The sequence below is a fragment of the Sphaerodactylus townsendi genome, linkage group LG08 (assembly GCF_021028975.2).
Source record: "Sphaerodactylus townsendi isolate TG3544 linkage group LG08, MPM_Stown_v2.3, whole genome shotgun sequence".
Taxonomy (NCBI): domain Eukaryota; kingdom Metazoa; phylum Chordata; class Lepidosauria; order Squamata; family Sphaerodactylidae; genus Sphaerodactylus; species Sphaerodactylus townsendi.
Window position 1 is genome coordinate 24,510,733 of NC_059432.1, and position 27,022 is coordinate 24,537,754.

Genomic DNA, 27,022 nt, shown 5'->3' on the forward strand with positions numbered 1-27,022 from the left:
TATTATATATGCAAGTTAATATCAAAGTTTATTACAATACAAAAGTTAGAATTTAAGACCTTGACACACAAGGGGGAACATTATGCACATCAGATAAAGAACTGCGTTCATTAAATGTAACTGTGAACAAACACTGTGAACAGAACCAACATATTTCCAACTTAACAGTTGCAGGATGAGGTAGCTTTCTAGAGAACCTACTTGAGAGGTATTTATGTATCAGTGAAGTGGATCTGTGCTCTGCTGTAAAATCAAGAAGGTAATAGGATATCTAATACATTTGGAATTTGTTGTTCTTTCATTCACAGCTATTACAACAAGTTTGGCATTTCAACAGTAAAAAACAATAATATTCTTAGAAAATTCTAGTCACTTGTCTGTAGTCAAATCGGGAGGAGCAATTCATACAGAAGAGAATTAAGTAGGATGCAGTGTTGATTCGGAGAAGATGTTGCACCAAGTCATTAGTGTTACTAAAAACTTATCTTCCCCCAAAACCTCTCTGAGAAAAAAATCTGGAAAGTCTTCCTATGTCAGTGGCACATTGGGAGGGAGGAGACAATTCTTGGAATATGATATTCACATCACATTCTAGTAGTAACTTAAACAGCCTTGTTCAAAAGGGCCACCATTAATAGGTTAATGTATTGTATACAGGTTAATGTATATAGGTTGTATATAGGTTATATAATGTATATAGGTTAATGTATTGTATACCATTAATAGGTTAATGTAATGTATACAGCACCCAAATTAATAGGTTAGATTCACTGATCAGTCAGAGAAAGCGCTGGCAGCCATTATTTTTCTCCGTTTCTCCCTCAGCATCTCTTTCAGACCCTGAGAAAGTAGATCCCTTCGGTTTTGGGGGTGGCTGCGAGGGGGGAAACAACATCAACCTTTCTCCGCTAACCAATGAGGCAGGAAGGAATGGAATGATTCTGCCCATTTTTCCCCTTTATTGCTGCCTGCCAAATGCTCTTCTAACCCTGGGAATCGATTTTCCCAGGACTGAAAACTGCTGGTAGAGGTAAGAAAGGGAAGGAAAGATCAGATGTGATCCTGGGATTAGAAGATCTTTGTATCCAACGCAGTGACCCTACATTTGTTAATCAACAAGAGGAAGAGAGATGAATAACAACATGAGAGTCACATCCAAGATGACTTTTCCAAATGCATAAAAAACACTATCAGCCAAATTTAAGGCATTTGAAAATTATTATTAATGTTCATGGGAAAATTAAAAATCTATTCAACCCACTTCCCCAATTATTATCAATAGGAACGCAGAATGCTTAGCTTTGGCTGGCTCATATCACAACGTATCCAAGGGGAATAAAAGCAGCTATTTAACACAGTCATCAAAATTCGAGTGTTAAAAATATCCAACTTTGTAAGAGCTACAGAAAAAGTCTAAAGTGCTGACCCCAAAAAATCCACGTTAAAATGAAATGCAGTTGACAACATGGTGCCTTCAATCTTCCAGTGTGATTGAAAATTGCAGCCACACCAAAAAACATTTTCCCCTTGAAGTCCTAAACTTCTATCACGGGAGGTTACACCGAAAGGCAAATTCGTGCGCCCCTACAGGAAGATTGAAAATGTGAGAGATGTTGAGGAAAACAAATTTTGTAGCACGTATGAGACAGAGAAATTGCAAAGACAGTCTGGTGTGGTGCTCAGAGTCAGACTGTGATCTGAAATACCCAGGTTCAAACCTGTGTTCCGCCATTCTCAGCTTACCCTACGTCACCGGGTTGTTGTGAGAATGAAATGAAAGCGAGAAAAACAATGTCAGCTGCTTTGTGCTCCCATTTGAGGAGAAAAGCAGGGTACAAATGAAATAAATACATTAACATTTTGAATGTTGGCACTGGATAAAATTTACATTTGACATCACACTCAGTGTGGATCACTGTGGTTCACAATATGTAAAGGGGGGAAATGGTCAACGAAAAAGTTCAGCAACAAATTGAACAACTCAGATGATAGTCACATCATCAGAGAATGGACAGTGTAAGAATTGTGCAGCTGGGCAGAAACAACCAACTAGTCGCAGATTCTATCATGCAACCTACAATTTCAGTCATGCACAAAACATAAGGAAGTAAGTACGTTCTTCCTAGATCGGAATTAACTGCCATATAAGGCTCTCATATCTGAATAAGAACAGGATTTTTTAAAAAAAACCAGATATACCTGCTTGAACAATGTTTCATGTAATTGTAGCAAATACAAATGAAGCCTGTTTATCTAGTTAAATAACTGCATGTAGATAAAAAAATGCACCCACACACATAAAGGATATCACAGCTTCACTCTTCAAATGGCACAGTAACTTTTTAAGTGGAGGATAGTGGTATAGGGACGGCACACAACCCAGCATGACTAATTTGTGTTTGGCTCTTGTAATAGCGACGTTAAGACGTCTCCAGTCTTTCAGAAGTTCTCCAACCTATCAAAAGCAAGGACAGACACATAAATGCATGAAGATGCCTTATACGGAATCAGACGGTCTATCAAGGTCAATATTGTCTACTGGCCACACATCTCCAGAGTCTCTGGCAGAGGCCTTTCACATCCCCTACTGCCTGATCCTTTCGATTCGGAATTGGGCCCACAACTTCCTGCATGCAAAGCAGAGGTTCTACCACGGAGCCACAGGCCTTCCCCAGCTAACCTGATTTTAAGGTTGTGAACCCAGCTAGAATTAAATTCAGTTTTATGTTTCAAACAGCAGGTGCGACTGAAGACCGTCAGGCTGGAGCAGCAAGTTGTCCTTTTCGTTTCTGTTTACAAAAGGAATGCAAACTATTCCTGACTATGTATTATCCGCGGAAAAATTAAAGCCAGAACTCAACAGCTACTGAAGGTACATTTGAAGTCTGCATATGTCTCAAGGCCATGAGTATGGGGTTTATTCTGAAGAAAGGCGAGAGTGCTACCCGTTGTTTCAAAACTGGTTTGCCAAGCATGCTGCTGGGGCTCTCCAGGGCACACAGATCCAAAGCTCCTTTAGGCTAACTCTGAAATGGTTTGGATCCTTGGCTCTTGCAAAATAAAAAAATGTATTTCTTTAAAATGCATGTCCCACCTGAGCTCTAAGGCAGCTAACAAAGCAACAAGATGCAAGTGCATATAGCTCACAATAAAACAATCTATAAATATAAGAAAAACACCAAAAGCCAGATCAATGCCTGATCAGGTGTTAAATTTTTTAAAAATATTTTGTTAATCTCATCACATTCCAGTTGCCAGGAGGCTTTTCTGCAACTCCACCATATGGGAAGGTATGAATCAATATTATCATAGCGTTTGCAGCATCATGAAAAGAAGGTTTTAGACATACATTTAAGTCTTGCTGGAGTAAGGAACCATCCATGCAGTAACTCTGAAATATATTCTCTTATTTCAGAAATGAATTTATTTTTCTGATCATTTTAGCAAACGAGTACATTTAATATTTTTCTTTACTACTAACTTCCATGTTATCTAGGAAAGGCCAATTTTAAGTTGAATTAAGTCTAAACTATCAAAAAAACCCTATAATCTGTCTCAGAAAACGATATTAGTACGGTAGGACTGTATACTCTTCTGCCACAGAACTCAACATTCTGGACCTTCTTTGTTGTAGAATGCTCCGCCTAGGTCCTAGTGCCGTGGTGACGAACCTTTGGCACTCCAGATGTTATGGACTACAATTCCCAGCAGCCCCTGCCAGCATGGCCAATTGGCCATGCTGGCAAGGGTTGCTGGGAATTGTAGTCCATAACATCTGGAGTGCCAAAGGTTCGCCACCACTGTCCTAGTGCCTACCTAGTCCTGCTCCCCTCCATCCATTTGAAAGTTTGAAAGTAAAAGCACATTTTTGGCATAAATGCTGTTGTATCAAAGTACCCTGTTCAATAATATACAAAATAATGTATATTCTGACAAAGGCAGCATGTAAAAATGAATACTTCTCATATTTGTTCGGAACTATATTCGAAAGCAGAAGCATATAATTTTCTTGACCGCCGCACCTCAATATACCAATATACACCTCTTTTTCTTAAAGAGAATACAGTAATGGCTTAACAGTTCCCAAATGTAGCTTACTTACATTTCCATCACTATTATTCCTCACAAAAGAGACGATGATTATACTTTTATCTCGTCCTTGGTACTTGTCCACAGTATTCACCTCAATCTTATTGATGTATGAGCTTGTCATGAGGTCTGTGATTATCTTTAACTGATATCTGTATGGCGATATGACCCCAATATCTGATGGCTTGCAGCCAGCCTAAAAAATAACATAAAAGACTTGGCATTATGGTATCAAGGAACAAAAGACGGTGTAGAGCAGGGATCCCCAATGTGATGCTCGTGGGTGCCAGAGTATCCACCAAGTGTTTTCAGAAAGTGAGTGGGATCAGGTGGAGCTTTTGCCCTGTAGGGCCTTTATTTGGCTGTGCCGCGGCCACCACCAAATACAGATCTTCAATGTGTGAATGAAAACAAGCTATGTGCCTGCAAGGAAATATTTTTGAACAATATGTTCTGAAAGGCATGCTGAAAAGTAAACAGAGATATGCATATCTTCACTGCTTGACAGTTTGTGGTGGGCTCTGCCTACTATGGCAACCATTTTGGGGTTGTGCCCACTATTCTGTTTCAGAATTCCAAAGGCACCACAGGTTCAAAAAGATTGGGATCCCTGCTCTAAAGCATACTTTATCAATCAACCGTTTGGGAAATTGTTGTGACATCAATGCAAAATAGTTATTTAGATATAAACCAAGTCAACCTACAGAAAAAAAATGTTTGCAGTTGCAAAGGTTAATTAAATGGTTGACACACATACCCGTGTTTCCCCGAATATAAGACAGTGTCTTATATTAATTTTTGCTCCCAAAGATGCGCTATGTCTTATTTTCAGGGGATGTCTTATTTTTCCTGTGTTCTGTTCGTCGGGCATGCTTCCAAACAAAAACTTTGCTACGTCTTACTTTCGGGGGATGCCTTATATTTCGCACTTCAGCAAAACCTCTACTATGTCTTATTTTTCGGGGATGTCTTATATTAGGGGAAACAGGGTACTCGATGCAACATGTAACACTGTCTCATAAAAGAAGCTTAACTATATTTTTAATTATGGGTGTCCCTTTGCTAGCAAAATATTTTTCAATCAGAGAAGCATTTTTTAATCAAAATGATAGTCTTATCGGGATGTATTATATACTCCATCTATCAAGTAATGAACTAAATTAAATCTTTAATACTGCTAGCCATTACAAAGGCAACATATGTGTCAATGCTGGTAGGTCGCCCTGCATGGGATGTTTCTGCATGTACTTGTTCAAATGCTAAGAAATCCATTCACACTGTTAAAAGAGCCTTTCCCACATTAGCTTGTATATAAAAACAACAAAGATCTAACGCTCTCATACCTTGATTTTGTAAAATTTATTGTTCAGAATGACGGTTTTAATTAAAAAAAAAACACTTTTCCTTCCAATTAGGGAACATAAGAGATACCTTGATAAACATAGATGTCAGAAAGAGCACTAATTTGGCCTCTGTCATATTACTTATGCCACTTTTTTCTGTATGCTCTGGTGCTGGAACCTAAAAAAAAACAAATATTGTTTGCTGAATTATTGTTTGCTTAATTTTGTAAGCCGCCCAGAGACTTCTATACAGGGCGGGGTATAAATTCCAAAAACAAACAAGGGGGAAAAACATGCATTTTATTTGCTTGTAATTGACAAACGGTCTGTGGACACATATGTTATCTAGTCATGTCCTGCTTTTCTCCCTAAAGTTGGGACTCAAAGTGGCTTAGAAAAATCATTCTCCCCTCCACCATTTTTTACAACGACCCTGTGATGCAGGCCAAGTTGGTGACAAGCCCAAGGTTACTCAGTGACTTTTCATGGTAGAAGTGTGATTCAAACCCAGATTGGCTACTCTATTTGCTACACCGCTGTGATCTTCATAGTCTCCTTTAACATAAGCAAGCAAAGCCGAATTAAGATAGTTCAAAAGCATTTCACTTTCCATGTTCTAATAAACAGGGTTAAATTAAAATGAATTAAAAAATGGAACAGAACTGTTTTTGAAGGGAAAAGTGAAGGGAGAGCAAGCAGCAGCTACCTTCTCGGTGTTAAGAAAACAAACAGGGTTGTTTGGATCCAGCGTTTCCCTCAGCCACGTCTCAGAAGAATATTCTTGCTCCAATTTCAGCTCTTTTAAATTTGGTAAATTGGCTACAGCTTTGGACACCCTCTCAGAGCCACATTCCAATCTGTCATCATACGTCAGCTTGTTACTCAGCGACATAATTTTACTAGAGTTGTAAAAACAAAACAGGATCAGTTCTGAACATCTGGGAGTCTGTGATGACCAGACACCAAGCGGCAGTTCTACATACCTGTTCATTCGGTACTGCATATTCAGCTGCACAACGGCATTCTCGTTTTGTTCCAGTCGCTTGAATAAGCTTTCGCTCATGCCAAGATCCCTGTTGCAAAAAGGAGACTGTCAAATTCACTGGCTCACACATGGGTTTGTTAATACCCTGAGAAAGATCAGTCTTCGCCATCGACGAGCCAGATTACCTTGCTTCTGCATTGCGTACAAGCGGTGGGAGCTGCTGATGGTCTCCCACTAGCACAAATCTTAGCGAACAGAAGAGCGGACCCAGGCAGATTGGCTGACTAATCTGCGAAGCCTCATCCACTATGCAAAAGTCAAACCGCTTCCGAGTAAATATTGGATGGTTTATTCCCATGCACGTTGTTGCGATTATGGGCTGTGAGAGAAAAAAGACAAGAAAGCATGATTTAGCAAGCCTTCATCTTTGAACTAACTCATACATATTGAGAAAATTCACAAGTACATTCACAGTTCAAAACAGTGTCTGAACAATGCAAAATTATTCATTATGTACAATATCATTAAGTGAAGTGGATTTCATTTTCATCTGCCTCCCCTCCCTTGCATGCCACCCCTCCCTCCCTCCCCCCTTCCATTGCATGGTTAGTCCCCTCCCTCCCCTCCCCTTGCATGCCATCCCTCCCCCCTCCCCCTTCCTCCACTAGGGTGGGTGGGCCATGTCCAGATGCCAGGCCTGCTCCCCCTCCCCTCCCTTGCATGCCACCCCTCACTCCCTCCCCTCCCTCACTCCCCCTTCCCTTGCATGTGCAAGGGATACTTTGGGATACTGTGGCTCTGGGTGGTGCAGACTATGAATTCTACAAACAAATAAAAAGGGAGAAAGTTTATATTAATGTTTTAACTGGGCTTTTAACCCCATTATGTAAGGCGCCCTGGGACTTCGGTGTAGGGTGGGGTATAAATTGATCAAATAAATAAACAAACAAACTTCAACAGGGTAAATTTTATCTCTGCGCCTTGCATCAGTCCTGCTTTTATTAAAATAGAAGCAACACTAAACAAAAGCAGGGATTTGTAAATGATGGGGCTCTTGCACATCAGAATAATTTGAGATAAATTACAGCTAATATTTCCTTCTCAATATGAAGATACAAGCTTAAAGGCTAACCAGTTTCTAAATTCTTTGAGCCCCCCACTCTCCTCAGAACCAAAAGTTCATGAATAGCCAAACTCTGCAAGATAGTTTGTACCATCTTATCCCACCCACCCCAATTCGGGCCTTCACCAGCACAGCCCCACTGAGGCCTGGACATCTAGGTTTGGCAGAGGTGGGGCTGAGAGGCAGATAGCAGCTGCCATGTCTGCCTCCTTCATCAGAGTAAGTGCCTCAGGGAGGGCAAATGCGCCAACGCAGGGCCACGCCACTCCCTCAAGCCCTTTTGCCCCCCCCCCCCCCCCCGCCCCCGGATGGGGCTGTTAAACACTCTGAGGTTTTGCTAGCTGGCATCTTCCAGGCAGCTCTCTTTGGGACACATTTTTGAGAATTTTTAACACCATCTTTTTCTTACTTGGCTATCATACAACTTCTCCAATTGGGCTACAGTTTTAATAGACATAGATCTGCAGGTTTCTTCTTCTGTGAACTTCCGAATGTCTGGATGAATTTTCTGAGCTCTCCCCAGCCGCAAAAAGCCTACTTTGAACTTTACAAGCTTCAGAAGGATATTGTCAACTGCAGTGTGAGTAAAGCTGGTTAACAGAACGCTGAAACCACAAGCATAAAGAATGCGGACCTAAAATGCAGGAAAGGAAGGAATCATTAAAGTTTAGGCACTGTAACGGATAGTTATTCTCCATTTCTCCTTACAAGATATTTTTTCCATAAACCTGTTCAAGTCATAAAGCTGAATACCTCCAAATGTTGATTATGGCAGTCCCTAGTTTTTAAACATTTTTGTCTGCAAGAGACAGAAGGCAGAAACCAGCAGGTATCTCTCCATCACTGCAAAGTCTCCTTCCAGCTGATAATCTTTGCCTCCTTTTCCATTGATCAATGGGACCATCAGAGGGTCACAAGGGCAAACACCAGGAATACCTTCACTGTGTCTGAATCCAGTACCCTTCCTTAAGGAGCCTTTAATTGTGTCATTTGTGATTTAAATACAAAACAAAATTGGGCCAAAAAAGCAAAATAAATAAAAAAAACCCTACAGAAAACCCCTCCATATATATATATATATCTTATAATATATAATATATCTTATTACTTTGAACTGATATTCATTTACTAGAAAACTTTTATTTTCAAAACCTTCATTTTAAAAGGCATTATACCTGCTTAAATTAGTTTTTAGATTTAGTTCTGTTCGGGGGCTTTGAATCTATTAACCCATCATTTCATGCTACACATCACAATTTACCACACTGCTAAACAGCTGTTAGATATTACTGCTGCCTTTCCAAACAGCGTATCACCCACACAAGACAAAACACACGTTGTTTAACTTCAACACTATTATTTAGGGGCTTACCAGAGCACATACTGTAGTGGTCTTCCCAGTTCCAGGCATCCCAACTATAAGCGTATAATCCTTTGAAAGCAGGACTTGTTTCATTGCTTGTTTCTGAGGTTTATTCAGACCTTTGATTTACAAAACAAAGAAACGTCACGAACGCAACATGTCACTTACAGCGCAATCAATCCCCAGGAGAGTTACTCCAGTCTAAACTCTTTCATTGCAGTGGGCTTAGATTAGCATAACACTTCACAGGATTGTACTATGATGCCACAAGTCCCATCTTCATCTTAAAAGCTGATTAAGAGAAAAATATATTTCTATCCCAGGACACTGAAATATTTATTTATTTATTTATTTATTCTTTAGACTTTTATACCGCCCTATTCCCGAGGGGCTCCGGGCGGTGCACAACATGTAAGCATAGTACAATCATAAGATAGCTAAAAACCTTTAAAAGCAGCGATAAAAGCAATAAAAGCTAAGTATAATAAATATAATAAATACAAGTATACATATAAGTGGCGTCCGGCAGCTCCATTTTCAAAGTCCTCTCCCCAAGAGGGAGGGACGGCGAGTCCCATTAGGTGACAAACGGCCCAGATGTAAGGGGCCAAAAGGGGGGGGGGCACCATCAGCGGCCGGTTCCTCCAAAGGCCCGGCGGAACAGCTCCGTCTTACAGGCCCTGCGGAACTCACCAAGGTCCCGCAGGGCCCGGACAGCTGGAGGGAGAGCGTTCCACCAGGCCGGGGCCAGAGCCGTAAAGGCCCTGGCCTGCGTGGAGGCCAGCCGCATCATCGAGGGGCCAGGAACCACCAGTAAGTTGGCCTCAACTGATCGAAGAGGCCGTACAGGGACATATGGGGTGATGCGGTCTCAAAGATACGATGGTCCCAGGCTGCTTAAGGCCTTAAAGGTCAACACCAACACCTTGAAGATGATCCGGAACTCTACTGAGATTTTAAAGACAAAATCTGAGTTTGCTTCTATGTACAGCCATAACATGCCTCCTGCAATCCAGTCCTAAGAATGTTTATGCACAAGTCACTCCTACTAAGCTAGAAGAGAAAAATTAGAAGAGTTTGGATTTATACCCTGCTTTTCTCAACCGTGAGGAGGTCCAACACGGCTTATAAACACCTTATCTTCTCCCACAGGTTTTATGCCTGATAAAGGTTTTGGGTTGGATTGGATCTTCTTCTCCCCCTACCAGTTACCGTGTGATGTAGCTGAGGTTGAGAGTTCTGAGAGAACTGTGACAAGCACAAGGTTGCCCAGCAGGCTTCACATAGAGGAGTTGGGAATCAAGCCTGATTCTCCAGTTTAGAGTCCACCTGCTCTTAATCACCACACCTCGCTGGCTACAGAGAATGCTGCGTATTACATTTTTTATCCCATCTTTCCTCTGAGGAGCTCAGAGCAGGCTATGTCATTCTCTTCTTCATTTTATCTTCACCACAGTTCAAACAGAAAGAGTGACTGATCCAAGGTCCTCTAGTCAGCTTCATGGCTGACTGGAGGTTTGAACCTGGGCTTCCCTGACTATCCCCATAACCTCTGTGCACCACAGTGACTCTCACTTAGATGCTAATGCCTAAGACTGCAGCCTAAACATCAGATGGTGTGGAATAGTGGCAAAAGAAGGACCTCTCCTTTGTTTTGTTTATGGCAGCCAACACACCACAACTGCCTAGTTTAGGTATGCACACTGAGGCTGGCTAGTAAACAGTATTGGTTTTTATGGGTTTATTTTCAAGGTTGCCTTCAAATCTGCATGATAGATTACTACAGTGAAGTACATCTCAAAAGCTGAAAAAAGCCACCAATAATGGGGAAAGACATGTTACTATGATTTGCTTGGAAGGGCTCTAAAACATGCACTGTTTGATTGTAGATGAAACTAAAGATATCTGTTCCACCTAGAATCCTCAGATGGTCAATTAACTCTAGAATCCTTCTACATAGATTAAAGATGCTCCTATGTAAAATGGAAGCTTTTTCTCCTAAGTCAGAATGCCCGAGAAGTGCAACCACACACGTGCATAAGAGAGGACAGCTGCACGCCAATCTGGCAAGAAACCCAAGTTCAGTTACTGTCAAATTCTATTCAGCCTCAGCTCTTTTTTAAACATTAACCTTCTTAGGTTGTTGTGAGAATCAAGTGAAAGCCTTAATGTGCCCTGAACTTTAAGGATGCAAGAGGTTGTAAGAACATATGAAACTGTGACCATAGTTGAAACTAAGACCGCAGTCAATTCTCTACTCTGGCAGGCAGAAGTTTCTCAAGGTCTCAAGCAAAGAAAGGTCTCTTCCAACACCTGCCATCTGAGATGCAGATACTAGAGATTGAACCTGAGACCTTTTCTAAGTTATGAGCTTTACTGAGAAGCCACGGCCTTTCCCCATTAACAATGCTTCCCATTCTATTCACCCCAGCAAAGCAAGCATTTGTATAGATGGCAAAGCAAACCAAGGCAACCCAATTATTTTATGTTTCAGTGGGCCAACGTGTTGAATCCTATTTTCAAGTCACAAGATTTCACATGTAGACTTTTAAACAGCGACAAAACACTTATTGATTGATGTGAGTTTCTTTAGAAATACAATTTCTTAAATGGACTTAAAACTATACCAAAACTGTTTCAAAATGCTGTACCTTTCAAAATGTTTGCCACTTTCTCTTTTGCTTCAGAAGGAAGGACCGTGCTCAAGTGCTGGATGAACTGGGGTTTGTGAAATTCTATTATCAAATTACGAAGCTTTTTGCTAAAGAATGGAGAGGGTCGACAGAGAGGAACAAATGACGTCAAAATTAAGAATTGACCACTTGTTGTGAAACAAAATATGGAAATAAAACCAATGCAACGAACCTGACAGGAGAATTCTCCATCAATTTAGAAAGGTTTGCTAAGGGAGCATCAATGCCAAATGCTCCTTCTTCGTGGTCTAACCTAAATATAATGTCCTTGGCAAGATCTGACAAGTTTCTGAAAAATATTAGAAAGGAAACAGCCAATTAGATTCCAGGATTCACATCAGCTGTAAGACAATTGCTGACAGAAAATGGCCACTTCTGAAAAGCAGGGGCTTAGTGAGGGGGCGAGGGTGGCTCTTGTCTCGGGCGCCAAGTACCTGGGGCACCCTGACGGCCACCCCCCCCCCTGCAAAAGAACCCTTCTGATGCCTTTAAAATCATATTTTCATTCAAGTTGAGTGTGTTGAGGCTGGCCTGTCAGGAAACTGGAGGCGGGGACAAGACAATGGAGTCTGCGCTCCTTCCCTAGCCTTGTCTCCTAGTGTCTTGCCACTCCACAGCCTTGTCCCCACCCTCAGTGTCTTGTTAGCTGCTCGGATAGAAGGTAGCTGAATTTTAAAGGAACAGTGCCTTTTTTAAAGGCACGCCCCTGCTGATAAACTCTTATAAGGTAGCAATGAATGTTTTCCTCATCTGTAAACAGACACCAGGGAGATACCTTACATCCTAGCTCCTGTTTTATACAGCTGTCTAATACTCACTGGAAATGTATACAAACATATTCATGTAAAAATATAAATCTGTAGAACAACCCAAAGTACTAAGCTCTGAGGTGCCAACAAAAGTAGATCAACAAATTCAATACTCAGCAAGGTAGGCAAGAAAGAAATCCTCTTCATCATAAAAGGTTTGACATTATCACCATAAACTTAAGAGGTTTCCATAACACATAACTTTCCCCCTCTGCTTCTTTCTTAAATTTAGCTTCACCCTGGCCACATGCATCAGTTCTACAGTTAGACTGCCGGCTGTTTACAGCAGGAGCCTATTTTTCACTTACACTGTTCTGCAAAGTGTGAATCATCAAAATTATTATAATTATTAATATTAGCCTCCTGTCTGAACACAGAAGGATTAATTTATGACTTTTTTATTGGCTGTGGAGAAGCTCTACCCTAAGGAGAACTTTTACTACATAAATTACAGTTAAGTCCAGTGGCGAACAATTGCATTACCTATCCAATAAACAGGAGATTTTGGTTCTGGTGATCTCGTGAACGTAGCCAGTAGACAAGCCAAGTAAAGTGCTATCTTCACCACTCACAACAATCCTGTCTCCTACCATCAGGGCTGTCACAGGCATGGGACTGCTTTTACGTTGGAACCAGTGTAGATACTGTCCATCGGATACCTCCTGAACACCTTTAATTCTGCTCATATTTCCAACGCAATCGCCTTGTTTCTCTCTACAAACAGTTAAAACAAAATAATGTTGAGCAAATTCCAGAACATGTTATCTCTCATGACAATGATCTCCGACATAGCAGCTGCTGGGACTACAGAAGCCATCCCTTTGTTTCCTGATGCCCATTTCTCACTGCTGTCTTTCCTCCGCCTCTATGGAGCAGCAGCAGTTTCAGAAAGGTCCCGGAAGTATCAGCTTTGTTTGAGCGAGTACAATCTCGCTTTTTATTTAAACTTTTGGGCATGCCTCACTGCGTGCCTTACGCCACCCTGTGCCTCGAAACTGGGCAACATCTCTTAGAGACAAGAGCATGGCTTGCCACGCTCAAATATTGGCTGCGCATCTGTTTCAACCGCGATGCAGCCTCCTTGTCATATAAAGCCCTCAAGACTTCTTGTCACTCGGAATGGTGGGGCATTATAGAAACAAAAATTAACAAATTAGGCTAGTCCTTGGATTATCTGGCCATGTTACCATCCAAAGAGATTTTCCAGCTTCTGAGGAGAAGGCTGATTGACCAGGAACATCAGATCCTACTCGAAAAGGCTGCCAGGACTTGCTCTCCTTTAGCTCTAGGTATCACCTACACTGGTAACAAGGGGGCTCAATACCTGCACCAGATAACCGTGCCCAGGCTCCGTAGAGCAATGATGTTGGCCCGTTGCAATGCCCTTCCATCAGCCGTATCAACAGGGAGATTCACTAAAACCCCTTACCACCAAAGGCTATGCATATGCAACGGGAACTGTGTAGACTCTATAGATCATATCTTACTTTATTGTCCACTTTACACAGGACCCAGAGTCAAATACCTGTCACCTCTGCTACTCAAAAAAGAGTATGCATCTGACTTGCAAAAGATTACCTTTCTGTTGGACAGCTCCAGTAGTGATGCAAACGATGCAGTCACCAAATTTTTGGATTTGTACATAAAACAGCGCTTTAGGAGCAAATCCTGAACATCAGCCTTCCCTACCTGTACATTTATTTTAGCTTCCCTCTACTTGGTTAAGTGGATCTGTGTATATAATGTTGTTATGCCAATAAAGGTTCCTTGTTTGTTGTTATCAGCTTTGTTGCAGGGACTACTTATTTGGAAAAAGGTGCCTCAATCCTAAGATGATGCTTGGTTTGGAATCTCTTAGCATTTTGTGACTGACCCCGGCCCACACAGCTACCTTTCTGAGGTGAGGCCCAACTACCTCTTCTCAAAATACAAGAGTGTCCACAGACTTATTGAGATTGGGGACCCCGTCTTATGACAGAATGGTTTAATCAGAGGCGTATTGGGGGGAATGGCGCCCATAGACAACGCCTGGCGCCCCCCCCCCCCACGTGACCAAAAGGTGTGCGCCCGGGGATATGGGTGACCCCATGTCCCTATTGGCTATACGCCTCTGGGATTAACCATTTGGAAAACTACAAAAAATTGTGTATGCTTATTTCTAAATTTTACTCTTGGTGAGGAAGACTTAGAAAAGATGGAAGAAATCTAATATCATAAGCAAAATTTGCTTTTGTGTTAGCATACCTAAATGGTCTGGGAGCAGTGTAGCTCCAGGACTCCCTCTTCCTGTATGCCTCACAAAGATTGATTCATTCAGTGAATGAAAATCGACTGGTGGTCCCCGAACCCAAGGAAGTTCAGCTGATTTCAAGCAGGGCCAGGGCTTTTTCTGCCCTGGCCCCAGTCTGGTGGAACTCTCTGTCTGCTGAGACCAGGGCCCTGCAGGACTTAATGGAGTTCCACAGGGCCTGTAAGACAGAGCTGTTCCATCAGGCATATGGTTGAGGAAGGTACAGTTGACAGCTAGAGATGTCCCCTGTTGAAAAATTTCTGCTCAACACTTGATCATTAACTTTGTCAACATTGTCATTATCACTCTGACTTATGGCCCCTTGGGGTGTAGGTTCCAAGGTTGGAATGGGCTGAAATTAATCAACACCAGGTAGCTGTAAAATGTTTAAGGAATGTAGCTGTTTTAAATGTTTGTATTGTATTGTTTTGAAATTGTTATTTGAAGCCCCAACCTGAAAGGGAAGAGGTGGGATGTTTAAACTAATAATAATAATAAAAAGGTCAATGATTCTTTGATGTACCTTTCTGCAGCTGTCAACATCCATATGTCTCTATGCCCTTTTTTCCCATCGCATTGACTCTCCAAAGTTAGCATCAGGTACCAGAGGTGGAAGTACTCCAAGTGCGCAGGCTTCAGATGCTGGATCTCCTTCTCAATAGCAGCCACCATATCAACTGGAATTAAGTCACTTAATTGCAGCTCCACAGCTCTGAAACAAAGCCTATAATGAATCCTCCTGAAACGGGACCTAGAATTTGCAGTCATCACAACACACTGCCAGAGGGAAAAGGTCTTTCTTGTCTAAAGAATGAAGAATCTTCATATCGTTGTGCCTTGAAAAAGTCTATCCTAACTCAGAACTCATTCTTCCTACTCGGTCGAAATTTTTTGCAATTAACATTTCTTTCTATTGCTCATTCCCTGTGTTGTCAAGTGGAGTAGTCACAACCATATCTAGATCATACAGTCCACGGCATCTATATTCTTATTTGGTACAGTTGATGGTTTGGGAATTAGGCTAAGTATAACAGCACAATAAACAGGTTTTATTACATTGGACCCTGGAGAGAAGGTGGAAGGAATAGTTCAGTCAAACATTGGTGTGCATCCCTTTTGGCACCAAAAACTGAGAATCCTACATGGCATAAATGGCCATGAACATGGCTGGAAGGAATTAATTATTTTGCAGACTATAACCTTGTTTGGTACATTTATTTCCATTTTTTAAAATTGAGGCGTATAGACTGGGCCCTGTGCATCAGTTGTTGACCACTGGAATGAGCTTGAAACAAGTCATTTATAACTCACAAGTTCTTTTAAAGGGATTTACCTGCTATAGAGTCCACAATTCTTTTTCTGGGAACAATAACTACACGCCTGGCTATCGTTAATCAGTGGAGGCAAAGATGCAAGCTGCGTCTGCTGCTTTCCCATGTCAGATTTACACGTGCTGTGAAGCAAGTAGAAGGCCAACTGGTTTCTCAGTTTAATGAGTTCTGCAGAGAGAGAAAATAACAAAGACGAGTTTAAATGATCTCAAGCTCCCAGTCACAAATAAAAGTACAGTGAAATGCTGGTTATTTAACATGTCCAAAAACACTGATTGGTCAAAACAAATGTGCACTCCCTTATGTAAATAAGTGTCATCGAGCTGCAACCAATTTATGGCGACCTTAACAAAGGACTTCGAGTCAAGTGAGAAGCAGAGGTGGTTTGCCATTGATTTTCTCTGCAATCTTCCTTGGAGGTCTCTTATCCGAGAACCAACCTTGCTTAGCTTCCGAGATCTATACTGTGCTGCCTTCCTTCACCACACTCCCTTTTCTAACAGCATAAAATCCAATACCTGTGGCAAAATCAAGGTATTTGGCAAACTTTCCAACACGCTCTAAATTTGCCTCTGCTGAAGTTACACTGCTACATGCAATCTTTCCAAATACACAAATAAGTATTTTATATCAGTCCAATTTAATTTGCTCAGTAATATCCACTAGAATCACAGCAGCCAATGAATGAATTCAATTTTATCTCTTAACATTTCTTTTTAAGAAAGAAATGTGAACAGCCGAGAATTTTCTTCCAAGAATTACCTCTTCTATCCATACGATTTCCAGGAACAGGAAACATATTACCAGTTTTAAGATAAAGGAGCAGTCCAACCTCAGGGTCTGTTCTCCTTCCCTGGCATAAAAGCGAGTACAAAACTACCTGAAAAGAGGTATTTAGAACGATTAATGGTACTTAAGGCTATTAAAATGGAAAGTGCAGCAGAAAACTGAATAAAGTTATACCAGTGGGCAAGGAGTAAAGGAAATAAGCCTACAAAGATTGAACTATACAGACCAATACAAATGTCAGATATGTGGATAAGAACCTTGTGCCCATTGTATAATGAGATCAAGGCCCATTGTATCACAGTCTTCCCACTGAATGGGCTTAGCCAAACATGGCAAGGAAGACTACAGTCGCATTCAGCAAAATGGAATTCAAACAGTGTATTTCTACAGGTGCATGACCTTAAGGCTCAGCTGTTGTTTGTTTCTCAAATCATGCCCTTCATTATCCCCTAACCTAGACTCTCATTACTGGCGTAAGTGGAATCTAAAGATGGCATTCTAAGTAGAGACTACTCATGGCTACCTCCTTCGAGGGGCCTATTATACAGATTTATGTGAAATTTGCATTAATTGCTATTCTTGTTAGGCTGGCCAGTCTCCCATGGATGGCTGTTACCAGCAAAGAAAGGCAAAGATCAAGTAGGAAAGGCATGAAAAAGGCCTCTCACAAGCATCTGTCAACCCTATATGGTGAATCTAAGAGAGCTCATCCAACAAGCTATAACTAGCAGAGACCCAGGCCTTTTCCGCACAGCAAATGTAAAGGGGGTTGCAGCCGGAATAAATAAATCCAGCATGACCCCCAGGTCATTTGCATGGCTGGCTGCCCCATGGCCAGCAAGTGAATTGGCAGGGGTGAAGGCGCATTTTTAAAAATGAACCCCCACAGCCATGCTGTCCCACGTTATGACCCTTTGTGCCTGCGCAGCTACGCAGATGGGCACCAGGACCTTTTTAAAAAAGGAATGTGTGGCCGAAAAAAGTGCCTCCCTGCCTGGCTGTTCGCTTGGAAGCGGCTACAACCTGGGATTTTTAAAAGACGTGAGGATAGTATGATTCTTGACTAACCCGTTTTGGGGGAAATAACACTGGGCAGACTCACTTTAGGGGCGGGATCCGTGCAAAGTCCTTCCCCCCAAAAAAATGTGTGGAAAGGACCCAAAAGAGACTTCAAGTATAGATTCTGAAACCAACACAGCATCCAAACCATGTCTCTGCAGGTGAGCGATAATGGTTCCTTTTAACCAACTAGAAAAGGAGCCATCACACAGAAGAAACACTGCCAGAAAAGTCTGCTACAGAACAGTTTAGTCATCATCAGTCCAATGTTTTCCATTCAGAATCTGACAGCTCCCTAATGCAAAAGAAATTTGGGTCCAGAATTCACCTAGGTCAGTTTTCAGTTTAATGAACCAAAAGGCTCTTTAGTGCAACAAGCTATACACATGCCCTTCTATTTGTATATTCCCATTTAAAACAATGTCGATTAAAGGGGGATTACTACTCCTGTTTGTACCTGACTTCTGTGCTCTATGGAGTTTGATTCCTTGCCGCTTTTAAGCTCCAGTGGCATTATCCTGGATTCCGTTCTAGACCTGCGATGAATGGTTACACCAGCCGTAACATCAATCTTGCCCTTTAAACCAAACCTGGGACACCAAATATTCTCTTCAACATCCAGGATTTCCGTAACCCTGACACTGCAAACGGTGTCCTCTTTGCTATCTCTTGGCCTATTGGAAAACAAATATTGTATTAACTAGCATTACAATTACCGGTAAGTTTATCACAGAAAACAAAAAAATTCTTTTCTCTAATCTTCTTTAATTTTACTGGCCCAGAGGAAAAAGTAACAGAGCAAAACTCCCTTCAAATAGCTCACCTCAGACCAACTGCTATTATCTCCACTCCTCCAGTATTCATTACCATTAATGACATGAAGGAGTTATCTGTCTTCTCCAAACCATTCTGGCTCCTTCACCAGTAATGAAGTAAATAATCACATGATGAAGAGGTAAATCACATGATAAAGAGGTATCTAGATTTCTTTTGCAGTGTTACCTTATATAGTCACGTAGAAGTCTACTTTTTCAGCACATTTTTTGTGCTGGAAAAAAAGCCCCTCGACTTATACGTGAGTGAGGGTCCCACTTAATTCTTGTGTGGCGTTCCCCCTCTCCCGTCTTCGCTCTCTCCTGCCTTCTTCTCTGCCTTCCCCCTTTCAGCGGCTTTCTCTGCCTCTGCTTCGCTCTCCTCTGCCTTCTTCTCTGCCTCCCCCCTTTCAACCACTTTCTCAGCCTCCTTCTCCGCTTTGCTCTCCTCTGCCTTCCCCCTTTCAGCCACTTTCTCTGCCTCTGCCTTCTTCTCGGCGGCGGTCAGTCCCTGGCTCTCGGTGGGTGACAGCCAGTTGACCTGGGTGAGCTGGACAAGAGGTTGGAGAGGTTGGTGGCAGAGACCTTGGGATTGGTGAGATGGGGGGGTCAGTGGCAGAGACACCCAAATAGCGCCCGACCGTATATATTTTTATTTTTGAAATTTACCAGTAGCTGCTTCATTTCCCACCCTAGATTTATACTCGAGTCAATAAGTTTTCCCAGTTTTTAGTGGTAAAAGTAGGTGTCTCGACTTATATTCGGGTCGACTTATACACGAGTATATATGGTAAGTATTTATTGATACATTACAAATGCTGTTTTAATGGCTTGGTGTTCATGCCTTGGGGACACTATTTGCGTAGACAGGTGGCATATAAATGTTTTAAATAAAATAAATGACTTTTTTTCAGGTGAACAACTTTTTTTATTCTTGAGAATCAGAAAGGATTAGCTGGAATACTTCAGCCAGATTTAAGAGTCATTACTTTAAGAACAATTTCCAATGGTTACAGAATATGCTACGGAAGCTAACCAAGGTACGAAAATAAAAAGTCTGTGCTAACTGTCAGTCGATATGTCACAGGAACTAGGAGTGTTTCTTTTCAAGAGGAGTGAAAACTAAGGGATTGCAGACACGTTCACGGATGTTTTGTGTTGGTCCAGTTGTTGCTCTTTACAGCTTTAGGCCAAGAAGAGGGAAAAAATAATACTAACAAGTGTGAAGTTCTGTGCCTCAATTTGCTTGCTCCCTCAAAAGATATGGAAAAGGCAGGGCACACATAAAGTATTTTTAGTCAAGCTTATAACAGAATATTTAAATGTTTTCACAGTATTAATGTTAAAATATGGTGGGGGTGCTGTGAAGTCACAGCTGACTTATGACAACCCCATAGGGTTTTCAAGGCCCTTAAGAGATGGTTTGACATTAACTGCCTCTGTGTGGGCTGAGAAAGTTCTGAGAGAACTGGGACAGGCCCAAGGTCACCCAGCAGGCTTCATGTGGAAAAGTGAGGTGTCGAACCCGGTTCTCCAGATTAGTCCACCATACTTATCCATTACGCCACGCTGGCTGCTTAATAGCAGAAATAGCATGAGACCAGTTTTGAAAGGGGGAAAAAATTAAAAGTCCAAATCCAAATTTGAATTCTTCCTCATTATCTGCTCTTAAACACCATACTAATCCATGTTAGGAAAGAAATCTGAACCCAATCTTGTTCTTTCCAGTCCTACAGTTCCACAATTTTGACATAACTAAGATCTCCTACAGTACTAGCAAGTTCAAGCTTTCTAAATACCACTTTTCTTAACCCACTCTTACAGATTCAGTTGCAGGTTACACTGGTTAAACGGCTGCTGCTTGTAGATGAAGTCTTCTGCCCATTTAATAAATGAGGGAAAGTATGCCTCGATCTCTTGAACAATATCACTTTGTTTCAGATTTAACTGGTACCTAAACCAGAGAAAGAAGGCAATTATGAATGATTGTCACAGTATTTGCATACCCTGAACCAATCAGAGCAAGTTTACACTGCAGTATTAAAAAGACGAAACAGATAACAGGAAAGATCTTTTAAAAACTGAATCTATACTCTGCCCCTCAAACAGAAAAATGTGTGGCATCTCAGATGTCCAGGCATTTGTGGATATTTGAAAATATCTACCAAGATTTGAAAATATGTATTCATAATTATTCTTTACCACTATAGTTTAGCACAGATAAATATAAAGGGCCAATAAAGCAAAATGCTCTGCATACTTTGAATCAATTAGGGCAAGTTAACACAACACAATTTTGTTCAAATTAAATATCCTAACCACCCTCTAGTGTCATGTTCACATGAGCAAACTGTCCCAGTGCTAAGCACCGGAAGAATTGCATAAATCCTGTCTCTTTTAACCTGTTGAAACACTCACATCTCTTTTAGGTATTTTGGTCCATGAATGACTAAGGTGGCAATTTCTTGCAGATTCTGTTGGGTGAAATTTGTTCCTGCTTTCTGGAAAATTTCGTGAAGGATTGTACCTATTAACATTGGACGTGAAGGAGACTCACACCTCTGCAAGAGAGACATGATCAGTTACATGACTGATATATTCTTTAAATTGTTATAAAGTACATCTATATTCCTACAAACTTTATCGACATTAACCTCATCTTCATAGCGACTGATTTCAATTGCATTTCTAGATGAACATGCAAATTCTGTAAAAATACAGCCATAAACAGGAAAAATGCCACTTAAGTACAAAAGTTTGAGAACTCAGCTTCCGTAGCACTGCACAGATATTTTAGAATGGACATGCTCCATAGCGATAGTTACCTACCTATGCCTCAAGGATAAGATGGGTAGAAAAGAATCAAAGCAGTAATCTCAGGACAGCACAGTAGTGACAGAGAACAAGCAAGTCAGAGCCTCTGGCATAAGGGGTCAAATCACATTTCAGCTGTAACTTCCAAACCAAGCCAAAGCCTCCAAGCCAATTTGCCTGATAAAGGCATCAAAAAGTTTTTGGCTGATCTGCTCATTGGTCATAACACCAAAGGCAAGAGCACACCAAGATCAATAGCGCTGTCTGATGCGCCTTAAAAACTAGAGACTGTATCATACGGACAAACTCAGTGGGCTTACAACCTACAGTATTCACACCAATGAAAGACTAATTTTTTTCAAGGTATGCCATCCAAAAGAGGAGGGGGTTATCTTATCCATATAAATTACAATTATGTCCAGTGGGGGAAAAAATTGGTGGGGGAGGTCATCTTAAATTCAGGGTTGCCTTCTTTTTGAGTATTGGGAGCTGAAGACAGAAACGATACCATTTATTTAAGTAATAGTACTAATAACACCTTCTGTTGTTCTATATAATTATACAGTTTTAAATACAGACAGCTATTCAGTTTTAAATGTAATTTTTTTAACTTACCCTGAATTTTTCACTCAGTATAGCTTTCCTCATACACCGAATGCTATTTGATACAGTAGTACCAGAAAGTAGAATGTCTGGATAGAGAATTATGTATCCTGCATCAGCATCTACTATCCAAATCCCAGAATTACACTCTCCTTCCAGGTGAATGATATCTCCAGGTTGTACTAGAACAGACGTCCTAAATATACACACACGCGAAAACATAAAGCTGATACTAAAATGAAAGATAACCTGCCTGTACTGTCAGTTACAACATTGTTCCACTGGACCTTTTCTGCTGGGCCAGCCAAGCGCCTCTTTTTTTTAGTATCGTCCCATGGCCTTTATCTGGGTGCGGCAAGCACATCTGCTCTTTTATGCCCTTACGTAGGTTTTATGCCATCTTGTTGATAATCGGTTTTAATATTTATATCTTTCATACTGCTTTTATATTATTGTATTTTTTTACAGTAAGTTCATATGTAGGCCGCCTTCAGGAGATTGGCGGGTAGAAATGTAAAATATAAATACATGAATAAATAAATAAACGTATAGTGAACTACAACTTATGGGTAAGGAAAAACAGGTGAGTGGTACCTCCAAGGAAAGTTATACCAATTTTTCCAGAGGCCACTGCAACACATTTATAGGAAGATTTATCGGGAGTCAGAGAAAACTGGAAACTCTATGGAGATTGACTGCGTTTAAAGGGTGAAAAGTTGGTCTGTGAATCATTAACAGTCCAATCCAGAGAGAACTGGCGGGCTGGGATTGTACTACTTCCCTTGCTCCAAAGGACTTCCCATGGCACAGGAAACCCCCCAAAGTTTTTTTTAATATTCCAGAGAATCCCCATAGGGGAAAATAGAGATATGCCATGAAAAAATGGCATATCTCCACCGGCAGATGGAGACCAGTTGGGCAATGGAGGCCAACTAAGGTTGGCCATGCCCCCCAGTCATGACAGTGCAGCATTTTGTGCTGGCAGGCCTGGGTGACAGAGGCGACTTCTGTCAGGCATCGCAGAGCCACACAGCACCTGACCATCGGATAAGTACCCCTCCCTCCGGCGCATTTGCCCGGGGGAGGGGCACCCATGCCTCTGCTGGCCTGTGCCAGCTTCAATGGAGGGTTCACTCCCTCTGGATTGGGCTGCAAGAAAGCAATTGCCCAAACTTTCCTTCTTAGAGCTGGTTGACAGCCACAAAAAGTTTCAGTGTGCATATACTCCAGACTTCATTTTATATTGCTATGAATTAATCAAAAACTCTGGAATGAAACAATGGATAGCATGTAATTGTTTACTCAGTCTTCAATAGTTTATCTATTAAACTATTTCCACTCGATGGCTTCTTCTTCAACATCCCCCGACTCCTCAAAAGATCTTGGTGAAAACTAGGAAGTCAAAGCATTTCTGAAGCACTTGTTCTACAGACTAGCTTTTCAGCATTTTTAACAATTTAAGAACTACGTAACAAGCACATACCATCAAAGAAATGTATATATTTATGTAGTAATTACCAGTCATCTCTTAGGATACACAGCTCTGTCTCTGATTCATCAAATGGAGTGGATGCAGCAATTGTCAGCTGTTTTTCGAGTTCCCCATTTTCCTCTACTTGTAAAACACAGTATCTGTTGTTCAAACCCTTGCACAGTACTGTATCAGAGAAGCCAACTATTCTCTTCGGAAGCCTAAAATCAGAGTTACATCATAATACATAGGGAGACCATACAGCAGTTATACCCATTCCATAACAGGAAGGCTCACATAACTCAGTACAAGTAACTTTCACTGCTTTTATCTAACATACAAACCTTGCTCAAGAATTAAGCATTTTATATTTTTATTTTACACAGTAATCAAGTGTCATTAAAAAAGAAGGGTTATAAATAAACTAAGGCCCCTTCCGCACACGCAAAATAATGCGTTTTCAAACCACTTTCACAACTGTTTGCAAGTGGATTTTGCCATTCCACACAGCTTCAAAGAGCATTGAAAGCAGCTTGAAAGTGCATTATTCTGCATGTGCGGAATGAGCCTAAATAAATAGCTCAGCAAACATTGGTGCATTTTAAAAGGGACAGTTTTGTGTGTTTCTGCAAGTCCCATTGGCATTGACATCATTTCCCTTGATGACATGATATCTGGAATAAATTTAGGGGTTTTTAAAAGCCTAGTTCAGGTGATCTGCTTAAGTTGGAACAGCCATGAAGTCTACACACGGACTTATTGGCACTTAAACAAATAGGGAAAAAATAACAAGAAATACTAGACCACTGTAGCATCTTATTAATCCGCTGCCACCTACTAGTTGTCCCATTTCATGAAAAAGTATCTAGCCTTTTTCATCATGGAACTATACGGGGGAAAGTACAGGCTGTATCTTTCTCCCCCATAACTCCACAATAAAAAGGCCAGACTTTTAAAAAATGACTGCTGGGAACTAGCTAATCATGGTGGCAGATCATTAAAACACTTCAGTTACGTAACTATTCCCAATTTTCTTTAAACAGTACAGCTATGGCAAGAGAGAACTGGCAGCTGAAAGGGAATCTTTGTTCTTCCCAACCAATTAACTATCCCATGCAAACACCCCTTTCATCAGCCATTTAAGCTGCTTCTTTACCCAAAGCACAGACAATGGAAGCAAGACAGATTGGGGAAGCAGCCTTGGAAAGTATCCCCAAGGAAGAGAAAACGCCATGCAAACCCTTCCTCACACACACCAATCTCTGTGCAGCTGCCTCCCACCCCAACATTACTGTGACATAACCTGAAGAAGTTTCTGCCAAGGAAAACAGGCAATTCCACCACAAAGGGGAAAAAGGAGAGGCCTTATAGGCCTGCCTTTCACCATCTACAACTTGTAAGTTACAAACCAGAGACTTACAAGTGTTACAGGTGCCCTTTGATCCTAGCTACAGCTGACTTATGTGGCACAAGAAGAAACACAGTCCTTTGGGTCAGGCGTTTCATCCAAAAGCATAAAAACGAGCTAGAGGGCTTCCCATAAACCCATGTCTGGGGCAAGCAAAGCTGAGGGTTATTTCTGGTTCTTTGTTCCTCTGTCATCATTTCTACACTGAATAAGGAACAGGAATCCAGTTTCAGCTTCGTAAGGACAAGCAGTGCATGAGAGACACGATATGCAGTGATTCCTGAAGGGTACAATGTTCACAACTGTCCATCTACAGCCCCCCCCCCGGGGGGGGGCATGGCTGGAGAAGACACTATCCAGGAACAGGCTTGGCTTTGCGTCCAGTGCCCCCCTGTTCCCAAGGCAGCCCGAATGGCGGGGAACTCATGCTAATCCCGAGGATCTTAAGGCCCATAGACCAGAACTGATCGGGTGATGGTCCTACCCACCCCCTTGCCACAGGCACCACCGCGTTGCACTTTACTGCAGTTAAGTAAACGGTTTGCAGAAAAAATGTACCCCGTCCATTCGGAGAACCCTGCAAGATTTCCGCAACATGGAAGTTTTTGCATCTGTTTTAGGTTCTTTCTTTCACCAGGGAGGGGAAATGCCTTCCTATAGAGAAAAGGGGAAACTGGGACGCAGGAAGGAGGGTGCCTACAAAAAGGGGAGCCCCATAATGCGAGCCAGGAAGCAAACCCATCCCCCGGGAGCAATTCAAACTACGCGCCTTCGCGGCCGCGCTCTAAGCGAGCACCTTTGCAGGGGAGGCGGGTCCTCGAAGAAGCTGCTGTCCATCAGCTCTTCTAGCATCGCATCGTCCATCTCCGGCTCCTTCCCCGGGTCCCCCGCCATGGCCAGGACGCTTCCAGCCCCATCGCACGGCTAGCTAAAGACCCTCCGGCCCATACCGAGGAGGAAGGCCCCGCCTGCTCCGCGGAAGGCGCAGGCGCAGCAACTCCGCACGCCCGCCGGTTGCAAACTGATGTGGGGAAACTTCTGGCGGCATCACAAATTATTAAAAGACGGTACTCGGCCTGCCAATTTAAAAACAGCTGTGCATTCTTGGCCTCATCTGCAGAGGAACAGCTGTGCATTCCGGGTCAACATCTGCAAAGGGATCCCCCGAAATTCTCTGGGCCTTTTCTCCCTCGCGTGGGGTCAGCCGGGGTCCCAACCCGGATAACCGTTCTGCGTTGATCGGTGCACTTTAGTGACCAAGGAGCTAAATTTGCAAAAGTCGATTTTGGCGCCTTTGTGTTTTTGGTACACAAAGTAGCTTTAGTAGCTGGTGAGAAATGTTTGTGGCGAACAGGAGCGTTCTTGTCCACTTGGAAAATAAAACGTGGGGGTGGAGAGACCGCAGGGATGTCTCTCCTCGCGGGACTTGCAGGCACTTTTAGGTCAAGTAAAGGGGTACAGGGCAGTGGTGGGATCTAAAAATTTTAATAACAGGTTCCCATGGTGGTGGGATTCAAACAGTGGCATAGCGCCCATGGGCTGGGCGGGGCACGATGAGGGCGTGGCCGGCATTCCAGGGGCGGGGCATTAATAATTTCTCTGTTACTGTAAAAAACTCTTACTGTAAAAAAAACTTCCTAATTTCCAGCTGGTATCTTTCTGTCCATAATTTAAACTCATTATAGCAAGTCCTATTGCCTACTGCCAACAGAAACAACTACTTCTCCTCTAGTTGACTGCCTGTCAAATACTTAATACTTTCAAATACTTAATTTTGTTTCTAGAAATCAAAAGAAGGATCCTTTCCTTAAACAAGGAACTTTACCATATTTCTAAAACATGTTTTTAAAACAGCCCAAGAGGGAGAATTATCCTGTTTTCTACCTTTGCTAACCAGCCACATAGGAAACAACAGGACTTTATGATTTTTGGACCTAATGGAATTTCTAACGGAAAAGCAGACCCAATTAGTAACCCCCTCTCGGCACACACAAATAATTAGTAACCCACTCGGGAACTGGTGAGAACCTGCTGGATCCC

The 27,022-nt window shown here is 41.9% G+C and overlaps 1 protein-coding gene across 1 annotated transcript; it reads right to left on the reverse strand.

Moving 5' to 3' along the window:
* Positions 1–25,940, reverse strand: DNA2 (DNA replication helicase/nuclease 2). The gene is made up of 21 exons (XM_048506477.1): positions 25,779–25,940; positions 23,622–23,795; positions 22,116–22,299; positions 21,105–21,247; positions 20,509–20,640; positions 18,332–18,548; positions 16,789–16,906; positions 16,029–16,194; positions 15,219–15,407; positions 12,889–13,119; positions 11,769–11,885; positions 11,555–11,664; positions 8,913–9,022; positions 7,950–8,174; positions 6,603–6,796; positions 6,416–6,505; positions 6,139–6,331; positions 5,521–5,610; positions 4,103–4,285; positions 2,309–2,455; positions 1–1,603 (listed from the first exon to the last, which is right to left on the reverse strand). Exons 1-21 carry the CDS (start codon positions 25,874–25,876, stop codon positions 1,547–1,549), a joined length of 3,168 nt encoding a protein of 1,055 aa, XP_048362434.1. The 5' UTR covers positions 25,877–25,940; the 3' UTR covers positions 1–1,546.
* Between the last annotated feature and the right edge of the window lie 1,082 nt (positions 25,941–27,022).